This window comes from Lissotriton helveticus, chromosome 4_1, assembly GCF_964261635.1.
Source record: "Lissotriton helveticus chromosome 4_1, aLisHel1.1, whole genome shotgun sequence".
In the NCBI taxonomy this organism is placed as follows: domain Eukaryota; kingdom Metazoa; phylum Chordata; class Amphibia; order Caudata; family Salamandridae; genus Lissotriton; species Lissotriton helveticus.
Genome location: NC_136063.1, coordinates 1,080,347,888 through 1,080,374,210, shown reverse-complemented (window position 1 = coordinate 1,080,374,210; position 26,323 = coordinate 1,080,347,888). Strand labels below are relative to the sequence as shown.

General features: G+C 48.7%; 1 protein-coding gene and 1 pseudogene across 5 annotated transcripts in view; one reads left to right on the top strand and one right to left on the bottom strand.

Annotated features, from left to right (window-relative positions):
• Window positions 1-26,323, bottom strand: part of TGFBR1 (transforming growth factor beta receptor 1) — a 1,073,092-nt gene that overhangs the window by 639,819 nt on the left and 406,950 nt on the right. For all 5 annotated transcript variants that reach the window (XR_013610571.1, XR_013610572.1, XM_078687672.1 and 2 more), the window contains one exon: window positions 218-448. Coding sequence is in view for 3 of the 5 variants with exons in the window: in XM_078687672.1 (XP_078543798.1) it covers window positions 218-448 (231 nt within the window). In the remaining 2 variants the exon portion in view is untranslated. The remainder of the gene's footprint in view (window positions 1-217; window positions 449-26,323) is intronic.
• On the top strand, window positions 4,923-5,821 carry LOC144828990 (14-3-3 protein beta/alpha-1 pseudogene; annotated as a pseudogene).

Sequence of the window (26,323 nt, the reverse complement as noted above, 5' to 3'; positions counted from 1 at the left end):
GTTGGGAAAAGGTATTTTAAGCTACACTCATTAGTTGCACCCGACACCTTTGTCTGTGTGAGTTAATTCTATTAATAATAGAATCGACTCTTCTTCTTGACACTAAAAAAAATAAAAAGTTGGCAGACTCTAAAAACAAATTGTAGACCTTCTAAATCAAGTCTTTAAAGTGGGGGAGGGGGAGCATTTTTGCAAATTTGAATAAAAGCGAACCAACCTTTATTATCTGCTGCTATAAATCCAAGAATATTTTCATGACGGAGCATTACTGTTTGATAAATTTCTGCTTCTCGAAACCAAGAGCGTTCTTCCCTTGAAGAGAATATCTTTACGGCCACTTCTTCTCCTCTCCATTTACCTCTCCAAACTTCACCAAACCGACCCTTTCCAATGCTTTCTTGCAAAACAATTGTTCGTGCAATTGTTCTTTGAACAAGCAGTGGTAGGCCTGGAAACACATTTAAATTAAAAAAAAAGAAGTTTAAGTTACAGTGGAGAAAGGACAAAACAGAAATATATACAATGCCTTTGCTACTTTTGCTGTTAATTTATATTGTCACTTTATTGGCCACTCTACTATTATGCAGTATTGCACAATACTAAGCAAAAAGTGGTTAAAAAGTACTACTGCTCAATTCAACTTAATTGGGTCACCAATGTTGACATTACATTGAAATATGTTTAGTGTATCTATGTTAATCTTCGCACCCAGTTCAAGAAAGTACATGCTACAAAACTGCATAAAAATATTTTGTGATTTTACAATATTTAGAGTCCACAAATTAAAATAAAGGAGACAACTGTGAAACTGGAATTATTTCAGTTAAATATATTCACTGTGGACATTATAGGGTTAATATCAAAGGCCAAATGTCACTGGACTGACTGGTGAGGTGACAGTTTGGCATGCTGAGGAGGAAGGTGGGGTGCGAGGTAGTGGCTGGGGACAGGGGAAGGGAGCTGTGGGGAGATGGTGACCTTGTCCCCGACCTTTTAAGGAATCAGATAAACCTCTAATTCTTCCGATATTAGCTTCTCTAAATTGAGCTTTCTCCTCTTTCCTGTCTGGGGTGTATGAGACTGCTCTTGAGGGGCTAGTTGAACTAAAACTGAGGGAGCAAATCCTGGCGCCAAGGGAGTCTGTTGGTGTCGAGCACAGCCAGACCCAAAGGTTGGTGCCTCTTTTGACTTCCCTCAGGGCTCGAAGTCCGACTCCCTAAGAAGAGGTGCTCAGCCTCAAAATGTAAACACTGATCCTTGAGTGAATGTGGAGGAACCGAGGTTCTAGTGTTTATTTTTAGCCTGCGCTCTCGTGCAATTAGATTGTCTCCCTCTCGACCTTAGATATGTCAGTGAACAAAACCTCAGCCCATCCATCTCCTTACGCAATGTGGATACCTGAAGAGCAACCCTCTTTTTGTTCTGTATCCTCGAAATCCTCAGCCCTCAATGGATGCGGAGTTTCGGATGGGTCTTGAAACTGCAGCTTGTGTTGTTTCTAGCAGCATTCAGATGCTAATGGATTGTCTTTTGTACTTGAATGTCTTGCACACTGAGCAGGTCAACTCCTCATGGTCTAGAGAAAGGCAACAGCTACAGAACCAATACTGGTAGCACCACAGAAATTTGAAAGGCGTTCCTCCACAACACCCTTCCCCAACAGTCATGCTCACAACTACCTAATTTTCGTCAAAGAATCCTCATTGAAGCATTTCAAAGTGGTATTCAATGTAGTCATCAATGTGGTAGAAAGCTCTGTTGCTGTATATTCTATGACTGCCACTATAGGTCTTTGAGAAGTTGTGTATGTTCCCGGGGGAAATGTCAATGTTCCAGAAAGGTGTTGTTGGTACCAGAGCTGGAACTACAACTTCTGAAGCAGATAGCCCAAAAAAATTTTTTAAAAAAAATCAACGTTGGTGTCTTTGTCCTGATGGATTCGGGGCTAAGAGAAAAGTCACAAGATATCTTTTGGGGTTCGGAACTTTTTCAAAGAAATACAATTTACAAACGTCGGTATTCAACATTTGAAGGAAGGAGAGTGCAAAACATATGTAACTATGCAACTCATTAAAAAACCAGCATTGTTCCCACTTCATGGAGAAATAAATAATGAGATACTGGTTGCACAGATATTTTAGCCTGCCTAACTGCTTGTTCTTGTCTTGCATCATGTAGGAAAGTGGAGTTTCAAGTGCCAATGCTGGTTAGGCCTCCCTCACCACATAACACTAACACAATACCACAAAGATGGTCCTTGGAGTCACAATAATAAATCCTCTGCTCAGTTCTTGAAGTGAAGCCAAGAGCAGTCAGACTACTACATGTGTTAAGCATTTCAGAGTACCAATAAGGACAATAAGTAATTGACAACTCAAAAGAAATCCAACATCTATTTATAACAAGCATACTCAATGCAGTAGGTCTCGCAATTGCGAGATCTGAAGGTATTGGCAATGTAAATGATAATGCCTTTTATTTATGTGTTTTTCAAGGCAACACATATATAAAAGGCATCGTCATTTCTAATGCTAATAGCTCAAACTCGCAAATGTGAGACCCCTTTAATGATGGCTGCGCCCTATTCTTTAGACGCTGCTCGCTGTATTCAGGTTATAGTGAGCAGCATCTAAAGTGAAAGTGCGCATGGGGTGCTTTTACACCACAAAGTACAAAAAAAATAATATAAAGCTTTTGTAGCGCGGACGCTGAAGTGAAAGCTGTTGCGCTGTAAATTAAATAAATGCAGCTGCTAAAGTGAAAGCGGACCACACTGTAACTCAAATAATTAAATAAGTGTGGCCTCTATAAGTAAAGACGACCGTGACGGAAATTAAAAAATACATGACTAATAACAAAATAAAAGGTGGCGGCATGCTGCGACGTCATGGGTGGAATAGGGAAGATCATTAAAGAAAATAGTGCTAACCAACTAGATAAAGCAGACCGTGTTAACAACACAAGTAAAAAGTCCATTCGTTATGGAAGGTTACAAATGCAGACAAGGCGGTACAAAGGAGGGGCTACTAAGCCTAGCTACAAATGAAAAAGGCAACGATTTTGAAAGGACACTAACAGTAGCCAAATGAAAAGATGGGCGAATCTTCTATGCCGTACCTCAATACAGCGGTTCTAGCGAAAATAATAACTAGTATTTCGATTAAAATACATGCACAATGGCGATACATTCATAAGGGATAAGGATAATGCAAGTGGAAAAAATAAGTTCTCTACACAGCTAGATCTGATAATTATTTATATACACAATGGAAGTATAAATCACTTCCTTAATTCAAAAAGCAGTATACTTTGTGCAGTGAATCCCCAAGTGAAACATGGAACCATAAGTGAATTGCGAACCACACACAACTGAATGGTCACTTCTTGTACATATGGAAACCCTTTTTCTACGCAATTCACTGTATATATTCACTTATGCTTCCATGATTCACTGCACAAAGTATACTGCTTTTTGAATTTAAGAAAGTGATTTATACTTCCATTGTGTATATAAATAATTATCAGACCTAGCTGTGTAGAGAACTTATTTTTTCCACTTGCATTATCCTTGTCCCTTACGAATGTATCGCCATTGCGCATGTATTTTAATTGAAATACTAGTTATTATTTTCGCTAGAACCACTGTCTCCCAATATAATACAATTACCCTGGTTCTTTGTGAGTAGGGTTCCCCTGTAATCAAGAGGGATACCTCAATACAGCACGCCTCACAGAGCATCACATGCGCAGCCCAGGCTCAACCTAAAAATGGCCCCCACCAGTCCGAAACCAGACCACCAGGAAAATGCCAGGTGCCCGCAATGGACAGTCTGGCCCTGCTTCTGCCCTGCCTCTGCCTCTTTGAGGGAGCTGAACATGGACTTTGAGGGAGCTCAACACAAGCTTCAGAACATCTACTGGGAGGCAAGGGGTTGTCCAACGTGGATGCCGGCGAGTAGGATGCATGCCAGATTTCCAGTAAAACTACTAAGTAAATTAGTTCTGTTTAGATTTGGTGTTTGCAAATGTATCTTTTGTTGATATTCTGATAAATCTAGTACACTAGCGGCCTCTCTTGAGCTGAACAATGCCTGCTCTCTCTCATCCTTGCCCTGCCGTCATGTGCACAGGCACACTAAAACCCTCTGCTGCACACAGCAGAGGGATTTCGCCCCAGGAGGGCGATCACCAAGCAGGGATCTACCCACTAGCCAACATGGAGAGGGGAGTGGACCCTTAACCCCTTCGATGCTCATGACGATCTCAGCTCGTCATGAGGCACACTGGAGATGTGCTTATGACGAGCTGACCTTGTCATGAACAATGGGATTATCAATCAATCAGCACAGGAGGGGAAAAGCCATAGCAGCCAAGTGGTTAAGCAAGGGCCATTGCTCCCATCATTTTATTGTGGAATAAGAAAGCACCCTAGATGCCAGGGATTCTTTTTCTAAAGGCCAGGGTTTGGGGCTGCTAAGAATGGGCTTGCCAATGCTCAAGGCTCCACCCCCCCCCAAAAAGGCAAAAGTCTATATATCCCCACAACCAGAAGGGTCCAGCAGATGTAACGATGTATAGCTTTCACAGATCTGTCCTACTTAGAAGTTGCAGGTGAAAACGTAGGCACACATTGCTGTTTATTTCAACTCATTTTTAATTTTTCTTATTTTCAACTGTTAATTTCTATAAAAAGAAATCTTGAAGGATCTACACAAATGACACCTTGCTGAATTCAGAATTTTGTTACTTTTCAGAAATGTATAGCTTTCCATGGACCCATCATTGCTTTCACACCCATTTCTTCCGCTAACTGCCATTCATCAAGCATTGTGCCAGCGATTGGTCAAGACGAACGTCACTCCTAGGTGAAGCTCCGCCGCCTCGTCCGACTCCTCGGGTCACCAGCCCCGGTGTGTGAATCGCCCCCTCTGCCCGCCATGGACAAGGCCGCGGACACCAAGAAGGCCGACAGCCAAGAGCGCCTTGAGCATATCCAGAAGGCCAAGCTTGCCGAGCAGGCGGAGCGCTACGATGACATGGCTGCTTGCATAAAGACAGTCACCGAGGAGGGCGGCAAGCTCCCCAACGAGGAGCGCAACCTGTTGTCTGTGGCCTACAAAAACGTGGTGGGGTCTTGGCGATCCGCATGGAGGGTCATCTCCAGCATCGAACAGAAGACCGAAGGCAACGACAAAAAATGCGATATGGCGCGGCAGTACCGAGAGAAGGTGGAGCAAGAGCTCAAGGATATCTGCAAAGATGTGCTGCATTTGCTTCTGAGAGCAAAGTCTTCTATCTAAAGATGAAGGGAGACTACTACCGGTACCTAGCCGAGGTAGCAAGCGATCAAGCCAGAGAAGAAACGATACAGTCCTCGCAGAAGGCTTATCAGGATGCTTTCGATATCAGCAAGAAGGAGATGCAACCAACACATCCAATTTGTTTGGGACTAGCCCTTAACTTCTCTGTTTTTTACTATGAGATTCTCAACAGTCCTGAAAAGGCGTGTGCACTGGCTAAAACCGCTTTTGATGAAGCTATTGCCGAACTTGATACCCTAAATGAAGACTCCTACAAAGACAGTACCCTCATTATGCAGTTACTTCGGGACAATTTAACGTTATGGACATCTGACAGTGCACAAGATGAGGCTGAGCCAGAACAACCGGAAAATAACTAAACTTGTGCATCGAATGTTTCATGATCATTCTTCGGGCCCTCAACTTTAAAAACCTTTTTACATGCCACCATTCCTTTTTTCTCCACCTGGATCTCTTAAAGCAAAGAAACCCCCATCCATATGTATGGAAATCAACAGTTTAGTGTGTTCACACTGCAGCTTTGGGGATTTCCATTCCTTCATTTTGTGTGTTGTCCTGGCCATCCTGGTGTGCGGTTACTGCTGTAAAAAAGTATTAATAGCTTCACTTCAACTTCCAAACACTTGTGTAGAGGACTAAAGTATCTAGTATTTAAAGGAAGGTGACAATTGGAACCAGTTTTTGAAAGTGACTTTTGTATTTCATTAAGTATATGAACATTTAGTTAATTGCTGCAGTTAAACTGGGTGTCTGCACAGCTTTTATTTTCTAATTTTCATTTTTCTGTAGGGTATTCTTTAAATTAATACTTGTGTGTACCCTCCAACAAAACTCTGAAGTTTTGGCCAAACTGAATTTTTGTAGTATTGGTTTAAGAGCATAGTTGCCTCTAACGATTAAGCCAGAGGCCTCTGTATGTTGGGCTGTGATACCGGGGACTTTCTGTCTTTTATTTGCTGCTATGTTGACCACCTCACTCTACCAATAAAGTCTCACTTACACTCCTGCCTGTGGTACTGGTATTAACTTTTACTCTGTATTCTAGGCAGCAGCATGCATCTGTCTAATTCTTTACCGGAATGGAAACAAGCTACCGGGGACCGGTTTCTGGCATTGCAGCCGTCTTCGGCCCGGCTTGCTTGAATCCTGATGGTGCAGTGAGCAAGGGACTCATGTCTGAGCATACCCTGCCACTCCTATAGTGGCCAAAACGATTCATGAAAGGGGGTGGTGATGGACAGAGCATCTGAATTAAGCAGAACAATCATACCCAGTCAAAAGATCAGGGCTTGATCCATCACCGTTTTTTAGCTCACTGCACCATCCCAGTTCAGAACCTGGCTATATGCAAATTAGTCTGTCCCTGGCCCAGTGCATCGTTTTGGCCACTATAGGAGTGGCAGGGTATGCTCAGACATGAGTCCCTTGCTCACTGCACCATCAGGATTCAAGCAAGCCGGGCCGAAGACGGCTGCAATGCCAGAAACCGGTCCCCGGTAGCTTGTTTCCATTCCGGTAAAGAATTGGCTTGGTAGTTTGGTCTGCCCTGTTCCCATGATGCACTGGGCCAGGGACAGACTAATTTGCATATAGCCAGGTTCTGAACTGGGATGGTGCAGTGAGCTAAAAAACGGTGATGGATCAAGCCCTGATCTTTTGACTGGGTATGAGTGTTCTGCTTAATTCAGATGCTCTGTCCATCACCACCCCCTTTCATGAATCGTTTTGGCCACTATAGGAGTGGCAGGGTATGCTCAGACATGAGTCCCTTGCTCACTGCACCATCAGGATTCAAGCAAGCCGGGCCGAAGACGGCTGCAATGCCAGAAACCGGTCCCCGGCGGCTTGTTTCCATTCCGGTAAAGAATTGGCTTGGTAGTTTGGTCTGCCCTGTTCCCATGATGCACTGGGCCAGGGACAGACTAATTTGCATATAGCCAGGTTCTGAACTGGGATGGTGCAGTGAGCTAAAAAACGGTGATGGATCAAGCCCTGATCTTTTGACTGGGTATGAGTGTTCTGCTTAATTCAGATGCTCTGTCCATCACCACCCCCTTTCATGAATCGTTTTGGCCACTATAGGAGTGGCAGGGTATGCTCAGACATGAGTCCCTTGCTCACTGCACCATCAGGATTCAAGCAAGCCGGGCCGAAGACGGCTGCAATGCCAGAAACCAGTCCCCGGTAGCTTGTTTCCATTCCGGTAAAGAATTGGCTTGGTAGTTTGGTCTGCCCTGTTCCCATGATGCACTGGGCCAGGGACAGACTAATTTGCATATAGCCAGGTTCTGAACTGGGATGGTGCAGTGAGCTAAAAAACGGTGATGGATCAAGCCCTGATCTTTTGACTAGGTATGAGTGTTCTGCTTAATTCAGATGCTCTGTCCATCACCACCCCCTTTCATGACTCGTTGTGGCCACTATAGGAGTGGCAGGGTATGCTCAGACATGAGTCCATTGCTCACTGCACCATCAGGATTCAAGCAAGCCGGGCCGAAGACGGCTGCAATGCCAGAAACCGGTCCCCGGTAGCTTGTTTCCATTCCGGTAAAGAATTGGCTTGGTAGTTTGGTCTGCCCTGTTCCCATGATGCACTGGGCCAGGGACAGACTAATTTGTATATAGCCAGGTTCTGAACTGGGATGGTGCAGTGAGCTAAAAAACGGTGATGGATCAAGCCCTGATCTTTTGACTGGGTATGAGTGTTCTGCTTAATTCAGATGCTCTGTCCATCACCACCCCCTTTCATGAATCGTTTTGGCCACTATAGGAGTGGCAGGGTATGCTCAGACATGAGTCCATTGCTCACTGCACCATCAGGATTCAAGCAAGCCGGGCCGAAGACGGCTGCAATGCCAGAAACCGGTCCCCGGTAACTTGTTTCCATTCCGGTAAAGAATTGGCTTGGTAGTTTGGTCTGCCCTGTTCCCATGATGCACTGGGCCAGGGACAGACTAATTTGCATATAGCCAGGTTCTGAACTGGGATGGTGCAGTGAGCTAAAAAACAGTGATGGATCAAGCCCTGATCTTTTGACTGGGTATGAGTGTTCTGCTTAATTCAGATGCTCTGTCCATCACCACCCCCTTTCATGAATCGTTTTGGCCACTATAGGAGTGGCAGGGTATGCTCAGACATGAGTCCCTTTGCTCACTGCACCATCAGGATTCAAGCAAGCCGGGCCGAAGACGGCTGCAATGCCAGAAACCGGTCCCCGGTAGCTTGTTTCCATTCCGGTAAAGAATTGGCTTGGTAGTTTGGTCTGCCCTGTTCCCATGATGCACTGGGCCAGGGACAGACTAATTTGCATATAGCCAGGTTCTGAACTGGGATGGTGCAGTGAGCTAAAAAACGGTGATGGATCAAGCCCTGATCTTTTGACTGGGTATGAGTGTTCTGCTTAATTCAGATGCTCTGTCCATCACCACCCCCTTTCATGAATCCTCCTGGCACTAGAAGCACATTAACTCTGAATCTTGACAGTCTTCTTGAACCAACTCTCTTAAGCAATGAGTTAACAATCTTTGGAGACTTCAATTTTTATCTCGAAGATAAGGATGACCAGGAGACAGGTGCTTTACTAGACACACTGGGGGCTGTAGGCTTAGCTAAGCTAGTACAGACTCCCACGTATGAGGCTGGGCACACATTAGATGGCATCTTTACCTCGGCGCAGGAACTTACACTAAAAGAAAACCTCCCGTTGAAATGGACAGATCCTTTGTTAATCAAGTTCAACCTCCGGTCCCCATTGTCAAGCAAGGGAGGACCACAAAGCCCCCTCTACCTACATAGAGTGGAATAAAGTAGATCAAATTACCCTCCAAACACACTTGGAGGATTCACGACCACTACTAAATGTTCACCCAGATTTAGCGGTCACTAAATACACTGACTGGCTGAATGACACTGTTAAGGCCTCGGTGCCTACTAAAAAAGCCTCAAGGAATAGGAGTATCCCTTCTGCCCCGTGGTTTTCGGACACGCTGCGGAAGGAAAAACAAAAGTGCCGTAGATTGGAAAGGCGCTGGAGAGCAAACTATCACACAGCCGATAAAGGGGCTTATAGAACTGTCATAAAACAATATAAAAACTTACTGATATCAGAGAAAAGGGACTACTTCACAGATTGAGAAAGCAAAAAACTCCTCCAAAGAATGATTTGGGGTAGTAAATAAGCTAACCATACCCAAGAACACAGGGCAATCAAAGCTTTTATGACTATATCGCAGCAGTCTTTAAAGCCAAAGTCCTGGACATTTATAAGGCTTTTGAGGATATGTCAGCCCACCTTCCCACCACTCAACCAATAAGCCCAGAGTCCAAAAGTAACACCCTCTTCTGTTTCTCCCCAACATCATCAGAGGCAGTGGAAAAATATATGAGAGAAGCAAATTTGGGGACTCCTTCTGACCCATGCCCGTCTGACTTTCTGAAAGTGAGAGCGGGAGTGGTGAGCCCTGGACTCACAGAAATGTTCAACTCTATGTTTAACTCTGGCAATTTTCCATCTAGAAAGAAAGACTCCTCCATTCTGTCATTGCTAAAAAAAACAATCTGGATGGGTTTAACCCGAACAACTATCGTCCTATAGCCCGCCTGCCGCTGCCAGCCAAAATAGTCAGAAAAATTATTAACACTCAACTATCCCAATTCATTCATGAAAACAATCTGCCCGATCACTCCCAGTTTGGCTTCCGTCACGAGCATAGTATGGAAACGGCACTTATCAAAGCCACTGAGATCAGAGCGGCGATGGATAAAGGAGGTACAGCCGCCTTGTACTCCTCGACTTATCAGCCGTTTTCGATACTGTTGATCACTCTCTCCTGCAGCAGCGGCTGGAGAGCCTGGGAGTCAGAGGAGCGGCATTAGCCCTGCTGTCCTCCTTTCTCAAGGACAGGCGAATAACCGTATCGGAAGATAGATATCATTCAGTGCCATACACCCTCCGGTGTGGAGTTCCACAGGGCTCTGATCCGGTATTTTGGGTTTAGCCTGAAGTCCTACGCGGACGATACCCAGATAGTGGTGGCTGTCTACAGAAATCAGGCCTCTCCCGCTCTACAATTTCAGAATTTCATGAGTGCAATAAATAGATGGATGGGAACATATTGTCTCAAACTAAATTCTGAAAAAACCGAGGTCCTAATTTTTGGCAACATGCAACCCTGCTGGGACAACCTGTGATGGCCGGCAGACATGGGTGAACCACCAAAACCAGCGCACAAGGCTAAAAATCTGGGACTATGGTTTGACAACAAATTAGCACTCTCACATCAGACAAATGCCATTGTCACTGCCTCCCATTTTCTCATTAAGAAAATAAGGAAGATCTTTTCTTACATCCCTGCGGACACTCGGAAGACAGTGGTAACAACGCTAATTCAGTCAAAATTGGACTATAGCAATGATCTCCATCTGAGCATGCAGAAGCAATATCTAAAATAGCTTCAGACTGTTCAAAACACAGCGGCTCGGCTGCTGGTTAACACTCCCAGGCACAAATCTGTCTCCAAAGAGATTTGTGGCCTGCACTGGCTCCCAGTAACACAACGTATCAAATTCAAGGCCCTTTGTCTGGCATAAAAGGCACTGAGCCACACAGGACCTTCCTTTCTCCAAAATCTTTGTCTGCTATGAACCAGCCAGACAACTTTGTTCTACAGGGGCTAGACTCCTGACAGTACCTAGAATCCAATCTTCTCGCTGGGGCGGTTGTAATTTTCTCTACAGCATCGCTAAACTCCGGAATATGCTCCAGAGTGAGCTCAGAAGTGCTGGCTCCCTCACCATCTTCAGGAAAGGGCTAAAAACCTGACTATTCCAGAACTAGACGCCTGGTCTGGCTTACTGCATTCTCAGCGCCAAGAAACCCCCGGGTATTCACGCGCTTTATAAATCCCATTAACAGGGGGTAAGAATCCAAAGCTGCTGAGGTGGTCCATTTCACTACCGGGGATGGACTTCACGGTGGAACACCGCCCTGGTACCGAACACGCCAAAGCAGATGGTCTGTCCAGATTTTTCTGCCTTAGTGAAGAGAACTCCAGAGAAGGTGGGTAGTTCTCCCCACATTTCAGCTGGAGGGGACACGTGTTACACCTGGCAACATTGGCGTGGGTCTCCCCTGCATATTTTGCCTTTGCCTCCTGTGTTTTTGCTGTGTGTTGGACTCCGTTTTGCGGATCTAGATGCTTTGGGCACTTTGCCACTGTTGTTCAGTGCCAAAGTGCAAGTGTTCTCTTTGTAAATTGTTGTTATGGATTGGCATTCCCACGATTGATTTACTCGTCAGTCCCTAGTACAGTGCATTGTGTGTGCCATGGGCCTATAAAACAAATGCTGCTAGTGGGCTGCAGCACTGATTGTGCCACCCACATAAGCAGCCTGTAAATGTAACTCTGGCATGCCACTGCAGAGTAGGTGTGCAGTCTAGTACTCCCAGGTCAACTTGGCAAGTGTACCCACTTGCCAGGTCCTAACCTTCCCTTTTCTTACAAGTTAGTGACCCCTAAGGTAGGCCCATGGTACTCCTGGGGGCAGGGTGCAGTGTATGTGAAAGGTAGGACATGCCCTGGTGCGTGCGGCACGTCCGGATAGTGCTGATATTACTGTATGTATTCACAAATGCTTTTCACACTGCCTCGGAGATGAGCCTGTCTGCTTGTGACAAGCTACCAAGAGGGTGAGCAGGGGTTATTTTAGAAGTGTATCCCCCGTACCCTGACTAGAGGCAAGGGTCCCTATTTGTACAAAGGTACCTACCTCTGCCAACTAGAAACTGTGAGAAGTTGGCCTGGTATATGATGCATACTAGTTATAGTGGGCACCTTGCACCAGTATAAACCACACTTGTTGAAGATTAGGTTAAAGACAACCTTTATTGAAAGCTATCCTAGTGGGAGCTATGGAGAGCAGCTTTCAGGCTAAGTCTCGAAGGAATGTAAAGCAGCTTGGTTTACCAGATTATATCCTCTTGAATGACCAAATGAAAGGAGAACCACACAAGGTATATATAAAATATATATATTTATTACTAAACACTCTCTACTTACCTCTTTATGAGTTTAGAGTACAAGGTACACAATATTAAAGCACTAGAACAACAGTAAATAGCACAATACACAGTGGGCTCCAGGGGAAGACCAAACCATATACTAAGAAAGTGTTATAACATCCACAACTTGACTAGTCACAGTGCCTAAAGCACGTATAATCGCTGGGACCCCAAGGAACCACCCAAAGTAGTGACACCGGGGACCCATGGGGGACGTGTGTAGTGTGAGAACACAGCTGCGAGCTCCGTACAATTCTATGGGGAAGGCGCGGTTGGAATTTTAAAGATTAAGGACACTTAGCAGAGGACTTTGAGCAAACCTTTTCAAACTTAGAAGGTTCTAAGGCCAGCACCCATGTGAGCACCAGAGTACTCGTGTTACCTAACCCAGGGAAGCTGGGTGCATAGGTATCAAATGGTGTCAGGAATCTATGTCGTTTTCAATGCCTTGATGCTGCAAAGTGCTGCTGCCGTGAAGAGGAAAAGTGCCCGGTGTGATTCAAGCCTGGATCGGAGAAGAGAAGAAATTGAAAGCAGAGGGGACAGAGTCTGGGTCACTTCAGGGTGACCAGGGGCTCGGCAGATGAATGCCCACCAATGTCGGGCGCTTCAGGTGAGTCGATGCAATGCTCTACTCTGCAGCCACGGGTACCAGGAGACGTCGATGACAACCAAAGTCCGGAGGTGAGCTGTCCCATGAAGGATGTCGCGTAGTTGGGGCTCAGTGTTTGGATGGAACGCCAACAAGCCTTGGCAACTGCATCCCACACGGTCAGAGGAAATCAGCTTCGGTGAGGACCAGCAAGGTCCTGGGGACTATCCAAGCAATGGAGAGTCAGGGTACGTCTGGAGCAACCAGGAAAGCCCACGGAAAGTTAAAGTTACCTTCACAGGGAACCACAGGCCAACGGACCAGGGACCGCAAAGGGACCTTGAAAGGAATCACAAAATACCAGTCCACTGAACACTTGTGGAGTGTACGCCGGAAATCTTCAGTGGAAACACTGCTCGGTGTCAGGACTACAAGTAGCCCAAAGCACAGCCTCAGGGGTCGCTGGAAAGCATATGCTGCTGCAAAAGAGCACAAAGCACAGGGGGTCGGGTTGCACGGTCCCCACGAGGGATACGGGCCTCAGAATTGCTGAGTGCGCAGATCGACCTCTGAGACCTCGGAAACCCACCTCCTGCGTTGCAGAAATTTTCGGAGTCCTCAGGAGCTTCGGAGAAGCAAACCAGTCATATGCGTTTTGGTGCCTGCTTAGCAGGGGAGTTACTCCTTTACTGCAAGGGAGATTCTTCAGTCGCCCAGCGTGGTCCAAATCGTCAAAGTACTTGGTTTATGTAGCAGAGTTTAGTCCAGGTAAAATCTAGAGTCCTTTAGCCAGGGGTTCCTACTTTATACCCAAGGAAGGGGTGGGACAAACTCTGGGAACCCACCTATGGGAGGTTCAGGACAGAGGAGTGGCTACACCCATATCCTTTATCCAGTTTCGCGCCAGAGCAGGAGCAAATGGCTCCTGCAACCGGTTTGAGCTGGACTATGCACAGGAGACACCAAATGTGCCCCCAGTGCAAACATCAAAGCACTCTGATAGTGCACCCACCCATCCCCAATACACTAAAGCCTGTCTGGGAGGTGGTTACACCTCCCTGTGACAGGAAACCTATTGTCCACCTTATCCTGCTGGAGTTTCTTCCAGCAGCAGGAGGGCAGACTCGTGTCTGTGGCTGGCAGCATCGATCTTTTGATGCCAGGGTCGAGAAAGCTGGTACCGGGTGTACCGGTGTTGTCATATTTCTCCCTCTAGAAGGGTGGAATCATACCCCTCCATCAGTTACTGGCAGGGAGGTATGATTCCAAGGTGTTTGACACCAAACACGACATGTTTCCATGCAGCTGTTCTAAAGTTAGCATTTACCACAAAGTTATAATGCACTTAAGTGTATATGGTAGGCAGCATCACAAACAACCCCGGAATAGAGGTTCCGAAGACTGCAGAGGGGCTCTGCTCATGCAGGTCCACCCTCTCACATAAAACCCAGTACCCTGCCTTCAGGATTGATGAGGCCTGCCATAGGGTTGACTGATAGGTTTTTATGTGCAGTGATATAAGGTAGATATAGTGACCATATATCTAAGTAAGGGGTGCATGCACCACCTTACACAGGCTGCTTTAGCAGACCTGTTGTGTCCTTTTGAATGGTCTCCCAGGGGTGGCATAATACAAGCTGCAGACCCTGAGAGGCCTCTGGGGTACCTATGTCCTGGGTACAAAGTATACCATATATATATATATATATATATAAAACAAAATGTAGCTGTGTTTTGGCTTATGTCTGGGTCCCCTCCAGGGGAACCCACAAACCCTGGGTATCTTTGAAATCCCCTTCTTGATGTTGGAAGAAAAGGACGCAAATTTGGTGTGGCTACCTAAGGAGACAAAAAGTTACAGTCTCCTAAGCGTGAACCACCCCCAAATAGCCCAAAAATAGGCTTAGCATGGGGAGGGGTTGTGGGGAGGCCTAGCAGTTAAGGGGTTAAATTCAGATTGTTGCCAGATATAAATATTTTAAAAAGTCGAACCATTTATACCGAGTATCATGGTTAAGCAGCCAAACCCCTGATACTGCCATTACCAAGAGACAAACTTGCTCAAGAGGTAAAAGATTAAAATAAAAAGGATCCAGCTGCTCCAAAGTCAACCTGTCCATGGAGAGGATTTTAACCTTGCAACTGGCCAAGTGAGTTATCACAATACAGGTGGGGGTGAAGATCTGTGACCAGGTATAAATTAAAACCTGAATGCCTTGATGAGCATAACTGCAAGTGGCAGTGAACTGCAGGCTCCTGATTTAAAAGGTACAACCAAACTACACAATTGCAGGTTAATAACAAGCATTCACAGTGCAATCTGTCTCACCTTTGGGACCTTATATGTATTTACCAATGCAGCACATTACTGTGGGTACAGCAACATTTACTGTTCTAATGGCACAAAGCAGTGAAAGGGTGCAGTCCCAGAGGCTGTCACTAGGTTTCACTTGGGATCTCTTTTGGCCACATAAGGTACTGCACCACTCAAAATGGATAGGGAAAGGATATTGTGCAGCAGAAGGAGCTGTGGATCGGTGTTCAAGACTCTGTCTGCTCAACATCATGTGATTATATACTGATCCCTTAATTTCCCCCTCCCCAAAAAGCTGGATAGCTGCGCTACATAAATGAAAGCTCCTAATTTAAAATACCAATAAGAAATCAAAGCAGTGATCTCGGAGGTGGGGGCGAGCAAGCAGTGTTGTGGGTGTTAACAGCAAAAGGAGACTGAATGAGGGCAGTGCAGATGCAGCGTAAATTAAACAACAAAACAAGCAATGGCCCCGGAGTGGTGGTTGGGGCTTGTGAGTAGTGCTGTGGGAGGGGTGGGAGAGGTACAGGGAAATTAGGGGACGGCAAGTGGACCTAAGTTTCATACACAAGTAAACAGAACACTTAACCGGCAAAGGCAGGCTAGCAAAAAAAAAAAAAAAGAGTGCACTCAAAGTATAACTAACATGACGAGTAAGAACACATGTAACAGGCAGTTGTTAAGGAAGGATACACAATTATAAAAAGGAGGGACTACTAATTGTATTCACCAATGAAAAACCCAGCATTTCTAAAGGACAGAGGAACCAATGAAAAAGATAAGTGTTTTTGGAACCCATATCCTAGATACATGCAAAAACAACAGTTGATGGACAGAATGCAGAACAATGTCATACATTCACCCCAGTACAGAGATCTGGGCCTAAATCCATCTTTTATTTGCTCACCATGCCATTCCAGTTTTATTTTTATTCCATTTATTTTATTGTTTTCATCCGCATTGTACACATTACATTTGGGCGATTCCAAAATCCATAATACACCCCCACCTCCCGCATCCTCCTCCTCCCTTTCGACTCGACCCTGGAGTGGTTCAATGTGTCCATGCGAGCTGGTAAGGGCGGTCCAACTTCTCACAATGCAGTCAACAACCCCAAGACCCAACTGTTCCCCAACCCCCCCCCCCCCCCACCTCGCCCCGCTTACCATCCCTCCTGGATCCCCCCCTCCGGTGTGTTCATCGGCTTCTCTAAATGTTGGAGTGTAAGCGTGGGTTTATGGGCCTTAAACTGAGGCACCTGGTGTCTTGTTGAATTCATCAGCGAGGCGAGGTACCCTGAAGGCATGGCTTGGCAGTTCTGTGTTTTTTTGCAATTTTCACCCCGAGTGGGCTGGGTATGCTCAGACGTGAGTCCCAGGCTCTCCACACCACTGGAGTCAAGCTATCCAGGCTGATGAAGGCTGATAGCCAGAAACCGGTCCTTGGATGCTTGATTCCGGTCTGGGGAAGACATGGCTTGGTAGTTCGGACTGGACTGTTCCCATGAGGCACAGGGTCAGAGCTGATTTGCATATAGCCAGTGTCTAACCCAGGGTGGTGTGGAGTGCAAAAAAACGATGAATTTAGGCCCAGATCCTTGTACTGGGGTGAATGTATGACATTGTTCTACATTCTGTCCATCAACTGTGTTTTTTGCAATTTTCACCCCGAGTGGGCTGGGTATGCTCAGACGTGAGTCCCAGGCTCTCCACACCACTGGAGTCAAGCTATCCAGGCTGATGAAGGCTGATAGCCAGAAACCGGTCCTTGGATGCTTGATTCCGGTCTGGGAAAGACATGGCTTGGTAGTTCGGACTGGACTGTTCCCATGAGGCACAGGGTCAGAGCTGATTTGCATATAGCCAGTGTCTAACCCAGGGTGGTGTGGAGTGCAAAAAAAACGATGGATTTAGGCCCAGATCCTTGTACTGGGGTGAATGTATGACATTGTTCTACATTCTGTCCATCAACTGTGTTTTTTGCAATTTTCACCCCGAGTGGGCTGGGTATGCTCAGACGTGAGTACCAGGCTCTCCACACCACTGGAGTCAAGCTATCCAGGCTGATGAAGGCTGATAGCCAGAAACCGGTCCTTGGATGCTTGATTCTGGTCTGGGAAAGACATGGCTTGGTAGTTCGGACTGGACTGTTCCCATGAGGCACAGGGTCAGAGCTGATTTGCATATAGCCAGTGTCTAACCCAGGGTGGTGTGGAGTGCAAAAAAACGATGGATTTAGGCCCAGATCCTTGTACTGGGGTGAATGTATGACATTGTTCTACATTCTGTCCATCAACTGTGTTTTTTGCGACTATTCCCATGAGGCACAGGGTCAGACTGATTTGCATATCGCAATGTCTGAACTGGGGTGGAAGAGTGGGCTAAAGAACGGTGATGGATTAAACCCAGATCTGTTGACTGGGTGTGAGTGTTTGATTGGTTCGGATGCTCCGTCCATCACCACCCCCTTTTGTACCGCTTTGTTTGCCATAAGTTGGCAGGGTATGCTCAGACGCGAGTCCCTTGCTCACTTTGCCACTGGATTCAAGCAAGCCTGGCTGAAGACGGCTGAAATGCCAGAAACCGGTACAAGGAAGCTTGTTTCCGGTCCAGGAAAGGCATGGTTTGGCAGTTTGGACTGGACTGTTCCCATGAGGCACAGGGTCAGACTGATTTGCATATGGCCATGTCTGAACTGGGGTGGCAGAGTGGGCTAAAGAACGGTGATGGATTAAACCCAGATCTATTGACTGGGTGTGAGTGTTTGATTGGTTCAGATGCTCCGTCCATCACCACCCCCTTTTGTACGACTGTGTAAGTGAGGCCTGTATCCGTTCCATGCCCATAATGTACCAAAGTCTGTGTAGCCATCCAGTGTGCGTGAGTTTCCTCATGGTGCCCCATAGTGAGAGGATGTGTTGTGTCGCCGCCCCTAGTGCTAACCTCATTTGCCTCCATCTGAGCGACTTGAGTGGGAACATGATTCTGTTGGGGAGGCCCAGTATCGTGTAGGCGGGGAAGCGGGGGATCTCTGTTTCAGAGTTCCTTTCTTTGTCCCCAAGCACACTCTCCCAATACTCCCGTTCCTTTGCACATTCCCACAACAGATGTGTCATGGTCCCTAGTTGAGGACGGAGGATGGAGCCTTGCCGGAGTCAAGTGTCAATAGTATGCTATCTTAACGGCCGATTCCTTGCTCGCCACGTTCATGGCCGTATGGTAGTCTCTGTAGTAAATGTCCTGCCATTCCTTATCTGTGAGGGCTCGTCCTATCTCCCACTCCCAGCGTCTCTGACCCGCAGAGCGTGTTTCAGGTGTGTGTGGGGGGGGGGTTCAGCGTCTTCTATAGCTCCGCTATCGCTCATTTGTCTGTTTGTTTCGTGACGAGCCATTTCTCGTATTCTGTGAGGTACCGTCTTACGTGCAGGAGCGTATCCCTGTCTGTGAGCCAGTGTCGAAACTGGAAATATTGAAACCGCTGTGGTTGTTCCACGGCGTAATTCTACTGTAGGGTATTTAATTGCAAGAATCCCTCTGTGTCAAAGAGGTGACCGGCCGACCTGCACTCCGAAGGCCGCCATTGAGGGAATGATCCGGGGACCATCCCTGGTGGAAAAGCGGATTATCAAACAGAGGTGTCATCGGTGACGGGAATGTAGTGAGGCCTCTGGAGACCGCCACCGCATCACACACCTGAAGCACAGTGCGGGTGATGGGCGATCTTTGGATGTAAGCCGGTCTGTTGGGGCGTTTCAGGAAGGGGACTTTCCACAACGAAATTTGGGCCATTGCCCGGTCTTGGACCAACCACCGTTTCCGGATTCCGGCCGATTCCATTCCAAGAGATACCGGAGCTGTGACGCCTGAAAGTATCTTTGAAGGTCAGGAATGCCCAAGCCGCCCTCTGCGTGGGCCCGTCTAGCCAGATCTCTGCGAAGTCGTGGGTGTTTTCCGGCCCAGACAAACTGTCTGATAGCTTCCTGTAATTTCTTAATCATCCCTATGGGCGGTGTGACCGGGATAGTTTGAAATAGGTATAGCACTTTTGGTAGTAGGGACATTTTTAACGCTGCTACACGCCCTAGCCAAGAGAGCAGTTGTTGTCGCTACCTTCTTAAGTCCCCCTGTAGTTGAGCAAGAGGCGATGTGTAGTTGTGCTCAACCGTTTGGGCAGTACTGGGCGTCAGGGTAATTCCCAAGATACGCGGGAGGAGAGCCCCCCAAATTGCTGCTGGCCTCCGTTAGTTGTACGAGCGTTACACCCCAGGGGCAGAATCAAGGACTTCCTGACATTCATCTTAAAGCCAGATACGTTTCCGAATGTCTCCATTTCACCCAGGAACGCTGGTATTGACTTCGCAGGGTCTTCCACGGCTGCCAGAATGTCGTCTGCATACAGACTTATGGTCTGTTGTTCCCCTCCGAAACCGATTCCAGTGATAGTCGGGTTATCCCTTATTCATTGCGCAAAAGGCTCTATATAAAGGGCGAATAATAGAGGCGAAAGTGGGGCACCCTTGTCTGGTGCCCGGTCGGATGTCGAAGGGCCGCGACCCCACCCCGTTAACCCGGATTGTCGGCCGGGGGGCCGCATAACAACTAGCAACCCACGTACGGAACCGCTCCCCTATCCCGAACCTCACCAGGGTCCTATCCAAATACCTCCAGTCTACTCTGTCAAATGCTTTTTCGGCGTCGACCGACTGGAGGGCCGCATTCGAATCGTTACAGTGGGCTTTGTCGATGACATGCAGCAAGCGCTTGGTGTTGTCAGCACATTGCCTGTTCGGGATAAAACCTGCTTGGTCAGGCTCTATAATGCCTGGTAGGCAAGGTCCCAGCCTCGCCGCCATGATCCCGGTAAATAATTTGAGGTCCAAGTTGAGCAGTGAAATAGGGCAGTAGGCCGCGCACTGTGTCACGTCTTTGCCTGGTTTGGGCAGGACGATGATATCCACCTCGAGCATGTCGTGGGGAATGGAGCCTGGTTCCTGGAAGGAGTTAAACAGTCTGGCAAGTATTGGTGCTGGTAGAGGGCAAAATGTTTTGTAGAACCCCGCTGAGAAGCCGTCGGGTCCTGGTGCTTTCAGTGGCTTAAGGCGTGCTATAGCCGAGATTACTTCCTCTATATGTATCGGGCGTCTAGAGATATTGCGTTGGCCTCATTGAGGGATGTGACCGATGCCTCCTCAAGGTATGCCTCCCCAGCCCCTGGATTCAGGGTCGGATCAGCCGCGTAAAGTGAGGCGTAAAATGCCCGGAATGCCTCCGCTATTTGCTCGTCCTCCCGAAGCACCTGACACTCGTCGCCCTGAATAGCAGAAATGCTGGAGCGAAGATTTTTGGCCCTGAGCCTGCTAGCCAGCAGTCGCCCGGTCCTGTCACCGCCCACGTAATATGTATGGCGGAGGCGTAGTGCCGCATATTCCACGTGGTCTAGGTCGAGGCTTGCAAGTTGGGCCCTGGCCACTTTGAGCTTGCGCCAAATTCTGGGGGCCCCTGTCCTGCTGAGAACTCGTTCAACTTCTAGCACCTGGTCCGATAGCACCTGTCGTCTGTCCTTGCGTTCCCGGGTTTCCGCCGCGGCTATCGCGATCAATTCCCCACATACCACCACTTAAAGCGCCCCTTAAAGCGCCCCCCAAACCGCCGTCATCGGAATATCTGCGTTATCGTTAGTGCGCAAATAGTCTGTGATGCGTGCGGTGAGCTGCTGTGTAACCCCTTTGCGTTGGAGTAGGGTTTCTCGCAGGCGCCACCTGCCTTTACGTGCCGTCGTGCGTGGGACCTCCAACTGAATCTTAACTGCGTCATGGTCAGAAAGTGCTGCTGGGGTGACCTCAATGTCCTTGACCATGGGGGCCAGGTCAGTAGACCCAAAAAAGTGATCTATCCGGGCGTATGTGTGGTGTACATGCGAGTAAAATGTGTACCCCGGGATGAGCCCCCCTCCATAAATCCAGGAACCTCCTGCTGGCCAGGCACTGTCCGCCCTCCTTGGAAATCGCCCCTGTAAAGCCAAACCGCTGACCCGACCTGTCCTTCTCGAAGTCCATCACTAAGTGGATATCACCTCCTACCAGTGTGTACCTCGTGGGGGACGCTAGAACATCTGCCAAAGCCCCTGTGAGAAAGGCTTGTTAGTAGCGTATATTGACCCTATAGCAATCGACATCTTCCCGTTTAGGACATTGTACACTAGGGGTCTGCGCTTGGTTTCCGCAATCTTGTCCCCCACTCGGCCCCTAAAGTGTTTTGCAAAAAGAAGAGCGACCCCGGCCTTTTTCTCTGTGGTGGAAGAGAAGTATTATGGTGGAAAAGCCCTGAAGCGCATGCGATGCCAATCTTTGGATAGTAAATGCGTCTCCTGCAACAAGCATATGGTGGGCCCCGAGTTCTCCAGGTAGGACAGGACAGCCCTCCGCTTGATAGGGTTGTTAAGCCCTTTTACATTTAATGTAAGAACCTGTAGCGCCTCTACAGCCATGGTAGGGTTCAGCTTGTATCGCGCCGCGCCCTGAATAGTCGCTGTCTCTTAGTGCCCTACCCATGCCACTTTCGGATAGAACACACCGGAGCCCACCCCCCTCTCCCCGTGCGCTCTCCCCCAGGAACCCCCCCAACAGCCACCTCCCCCTCTGAGCCCCAACACCCGCCACCCCCTCCCTAACCCCAACTCCCAATCCCCATTCAACAAGTATAGTCCCAGTCCTTCCATCCATCGCGCAGGTCTGTGCTAGTGGTACCTGGTGGAGCGTACTCCCGTGTAGGCCTCTGTGGCCCCCCGCCCTTGCCCCCGGGCGTTGAATGCTATGTTGTCCCCCTGCTTATTGGACTCATTCGGAGGATGCAGTGGCAACCTCTTGTAAGGCGTTGGCACGTTCCTGCGTGATGGTGTGGACATTGGGTTTCGCTCGCTCAATAGGGGCACGTCGGCGGTCGACCCTCCGCCAGCCTCCCCTGGATGTGTCCTGGAAGGGTTTCCATGGTGTGGGCTCTTCCGTCTGTTCTATGCCCAGCAATGCACAAGTGTCTTGGAGTGACCGTAGTTGATGCAAGGCCCCCTTCCACTTAAAGATCAATCGAAATGGGTGGCCCCCAAGAGTAGGGGATCACCTTCTCCCGTAGGAAGTCCGTGGCCACTTTAAATGTCCTCCTTTTCTGTAGCGTAATGGCTGAGAGGTCTTGATATATGGCTATGGGGTGGCCTCGAAATCGGAGGGGTTGCTTCCGTCGTGCTTCCCTGAGGATACGCTCTTTTAGTGGAAAATCAGGCAAAAATGCCAGGATGTCCGGTGGGGGGGCTGGTGTGCGCCTCGGGAACCCCACTCTGTGGGCCCTGTCGATTCTGATCTCATAGTCCGCCGCCTCACCCAGGACCTCCCGGAACAGGGCTTGTAGGTATCCCGTGATGTCTGCCCCTTCTTCCTGTAGAGGAACCACTCGGACCCTGACATTGTTCCGCCGGGACCGGTTTTCCAGGTCCTCCGCATGTGCCTGCAGGTCAATTTGCTGGTCCTTCAGGCGTAGGACCTCTTGTTGGAGCTGTTCCACCTCTTTGCTCCTGGCCTGATCCGCGTCTTAAATAGCGGCAACCCGCTCTCCCAGGCCGTCCACCTCTCTTCTAATCTCTCTGACCTCCCCGGCTACTTCCTGTTTGTGTCTGGAAATCTTCCCGGAGGGAGTTAAATAGGGACTCAAGGAAGGATTTAGTGATGGGCACCTCGCCTTCGGTGGAGTCGGTGTGTGGTTTTGTTGCACCGAGGGAGGCCGGCCCTTTGTCATTTTTCGGTGGGCCCTTCGAGAGCATCTCCGGCAGTGTGCGGTCCCCCTTTTTCCTCAGGCTGGCCATAGTGCGCCCCACAGGGTCGTGAGTACGTCCCCCGTTACAGTCGTCACTCAGTGTGGGGCGCCCTTGCGGCGTTTGCTACCGCTGATCCGTGCCTCGGTTGGCCGTCCGGGAGGGACGTCTCGCTTCTCTGGCCTCGGTGCCGCAGTGATTCGGATCACTTGACCAGGGTCTTCTCCCCCCCAATCTGCGCGTGTCCGTGGCGTCGCATGTAGACCACCGATGTAGTAGGCCCCCTACGTCCTGCTGTATTCTTGCCCCCGTCGGGGTTTCGCGCCTCTGCCCCCGTCGCTCTCAGCCCACTCTGGGGTTTTGTGACCGTGGCCCCCCTGGGTTCCTGCAGTGCTCGGCCCGGTGGGCGTCTGCGGGCCTGTTAGACGTGAAGACCGGCCTTTAGAGCATGCCTCAGTTCCAAGGCCCTCAGACCTCCCCCAGTGTCTGCTCCGCCCTCGGCACCCAAAAAGGCGGTGACCGTCGTGTCTGGGATGCCTTCTCCTCCACAGGCGGCCCCGTAGCTCTTCACCTCGTCGATGGTCCCTGCTTGCCGTCGGGGAAAGGGGGAGCCCGCTTCACAGCACCGATGGTGGTGGGGAGCGCACCAGGTGTAGGCCCCTTGACCCCTGGCTCAATTTGACGCCTCTGACTGTCCCTTCGCTCTGGGCCCCGGGGCGGAGGGCGACCCCCGGCGAGTGTTTTGGAGCTTCTGCATCTCGCTGCCCTCCTGCCCTGGTTGGGTTTCAGCACCTTTGCCCCCGCTGCTCCTAGCGTCTCCTTGGAGCATGTGACAGCTGCCCCCTGGGTTCCTGCAGTGCTCGGCCCCTTGAGCGTGTGCGGGCCTGCTAGATGCGAAGTCCGGCTCGTAGGACGAGCCCAGTCCCAAGGCCCCGCAGGCCCCTTCTCGGTTCTGCTCCGCCTGCGGCCCACAAGATGGCGCCGAACATTCAGTCTGGGGCTCCCTCCCCTCCTCGGGCGTCCTCGTAGGTCCTCACCTCTGTGCTGGTCGCTGCTTGCCACCGGATAGAGGGAAGCCCACTTCTCAGCGCTGTCGGCGAGGGAGAGCGCCCCAGGTGTGGGCCTCTCGACCCCGTGCTTGATTTGGTGCCGATGTCCACCCCTCCGCCTCGGCCGCTGGGAGGAGGGCGCCCCTCGGGTGGTGTCCTGGAGCTCACCCGGTCTCTGCAGAGGCCCCGGCAATTCGCCACTTTGCTCCGGCACCGGCTTCGTCATCTGCTGGCCTCGGGCACCTCCGGCCGGCCCGTGTTCCGCCGCTTCTGCTGCTCCGCGCTTCAGCGCCCTCAGCGTGTCTCGCAGCGGTGGGCTTCTGCGCTGGTTACCGGCGATTCCCACCTCTCACTTCGGCCGCTGCCATGTCTCCGTTACTCCCCCCGGCTTCCCCGGTCCCGGTCTGTCTACCTGGGGTGAACACTGCGTCTATAGACAGCCTGGGGTGTTTTCGGGTCGGGGAGCTCACGGGACTCGCGTCTGCCTAAGCCGCCATCTTGGCCATGCCCCCGCCATTCCAGTTTTAACCCGGCCATATGCAAATCAGTCTTGACCCTGTGCCCCATGGGAACAGTCCAGCCTGAACTGCCAAGCCAGGTCCTCCTGGACTGGAAACACGCATCCTAGGACCGGTTTCGGGCTTTCACCCCTCATCAGCCAGGATAGCTTGATTCCAGTGGCATGGAGAGCAAGGGACTCACGTCTGATCATACCCGTCCCACTTGGGGTGACAAATGCAAAAACATATCCTAGATACAGCATGTTCTCCAAGAGACAGCGCACTAGGCGAGATTTAAAAACAGTTGTTACATTTCAAACACCACGGTCCTCTTAGAAACATCTACCAACACATACATAACAGTGAACTTACACTTAGTAAGTAATGATGTATTCATCTCGAACTGCTAACTTATTCAGGCCAGTAACTAAAATCCACCAAGTGACATGGCCTGGGAAGACCAGAATTTATGGAGTGCCGCTGACGGCATTGCACCCCCTATTATAACATCTTGTAGATGTCCACAACAGACAAAACGTGTAGGATGATGGCAGCCCTATTATTGAAGATAAGGTTCATACTAACAAAACACTTTACTCAATGGCTGCTTTGAGAACAGTATTGTATTGTAATTGCAATTATATAGCACTTAGTAACCCCTGACGAGGCATCGAAGCACTGCTTCAGCGAGTAGCACTGTACTCTGAAACCCATAAAGGATTAGTGGTGAATTAGTAAAGTGAAATATGAAAGTAATTTGAGTGGTGGATATGTTAGTCAGTAATTTGGATTGAGTAAGACAGTGGAAAGAGAGAAGAGGGAAAAAGCTTTGCATTTATATGGTGCTTGCTACCCCTGAGGGGGTGTTTAAGAAATTTTTCGGCGAGTAGCACGCTACTTCGGAACCCATAAATGATCAGTGGTGAATTAGTATAGTGTAATATGAAAGTAATTTGTTTGGTGGACAGGTTAGTCTGTTATTTGAATTGAAAAAGTATAGTGGAGGGATAGAAGAGGGAAGGATTTAGACATGTTCTTTTTCTTGGAGCTCATAGGTGTAGGAGAAAGCTTGGGATAAGTAAAAGGGAGGTAGTGGGGGAAGACTCAGAGGGAAGGGTTTAGAAAGGCTTGTTTTGATGGATCGGAATAGTAAAATGAGATAAATGAGATGAATAAAGGAGGGGTAGACTAGGGAAGAGTCTAGAAAGGGTTATTTTGGGGATCATAGTAGTGGTATGGGGTCTGAAATGAAGGAGAGAGTGAAGGTAGAGGATATTTTGATATAGGTATAGGGTAAAAAATAGGGTAGTGCATTGGAAAGAGTAGTAGAAAGAGGATTGAGATGAGTTAGAGGATATCTTGAGAGCGGTATAGGGTAAGAAATAGGGTAGTGCATTGGATATGGTAAATTAGAAGAAAAGTAATAAATAAAAAGTTTCATAAGTACATGGAAGATATGTATATAGATGCATAAAGGAAGGTAGTATATGCAGATTAAAGATGCATTAAATACACTCTGGCGTTCAAGTGTTGTACTTTAACCCCTTGCGTGCGGCCATCGGCCAACGGCCGTCGCAAGCACTACCTCGGTAGTGCTGAGCATATCCGTTGGCCGACGCAGCCCCGCCGCGCAATGGAATGCCCGCACCGCGGCAGCAAACAGGTTAAATTAATTGTATTTATTTAT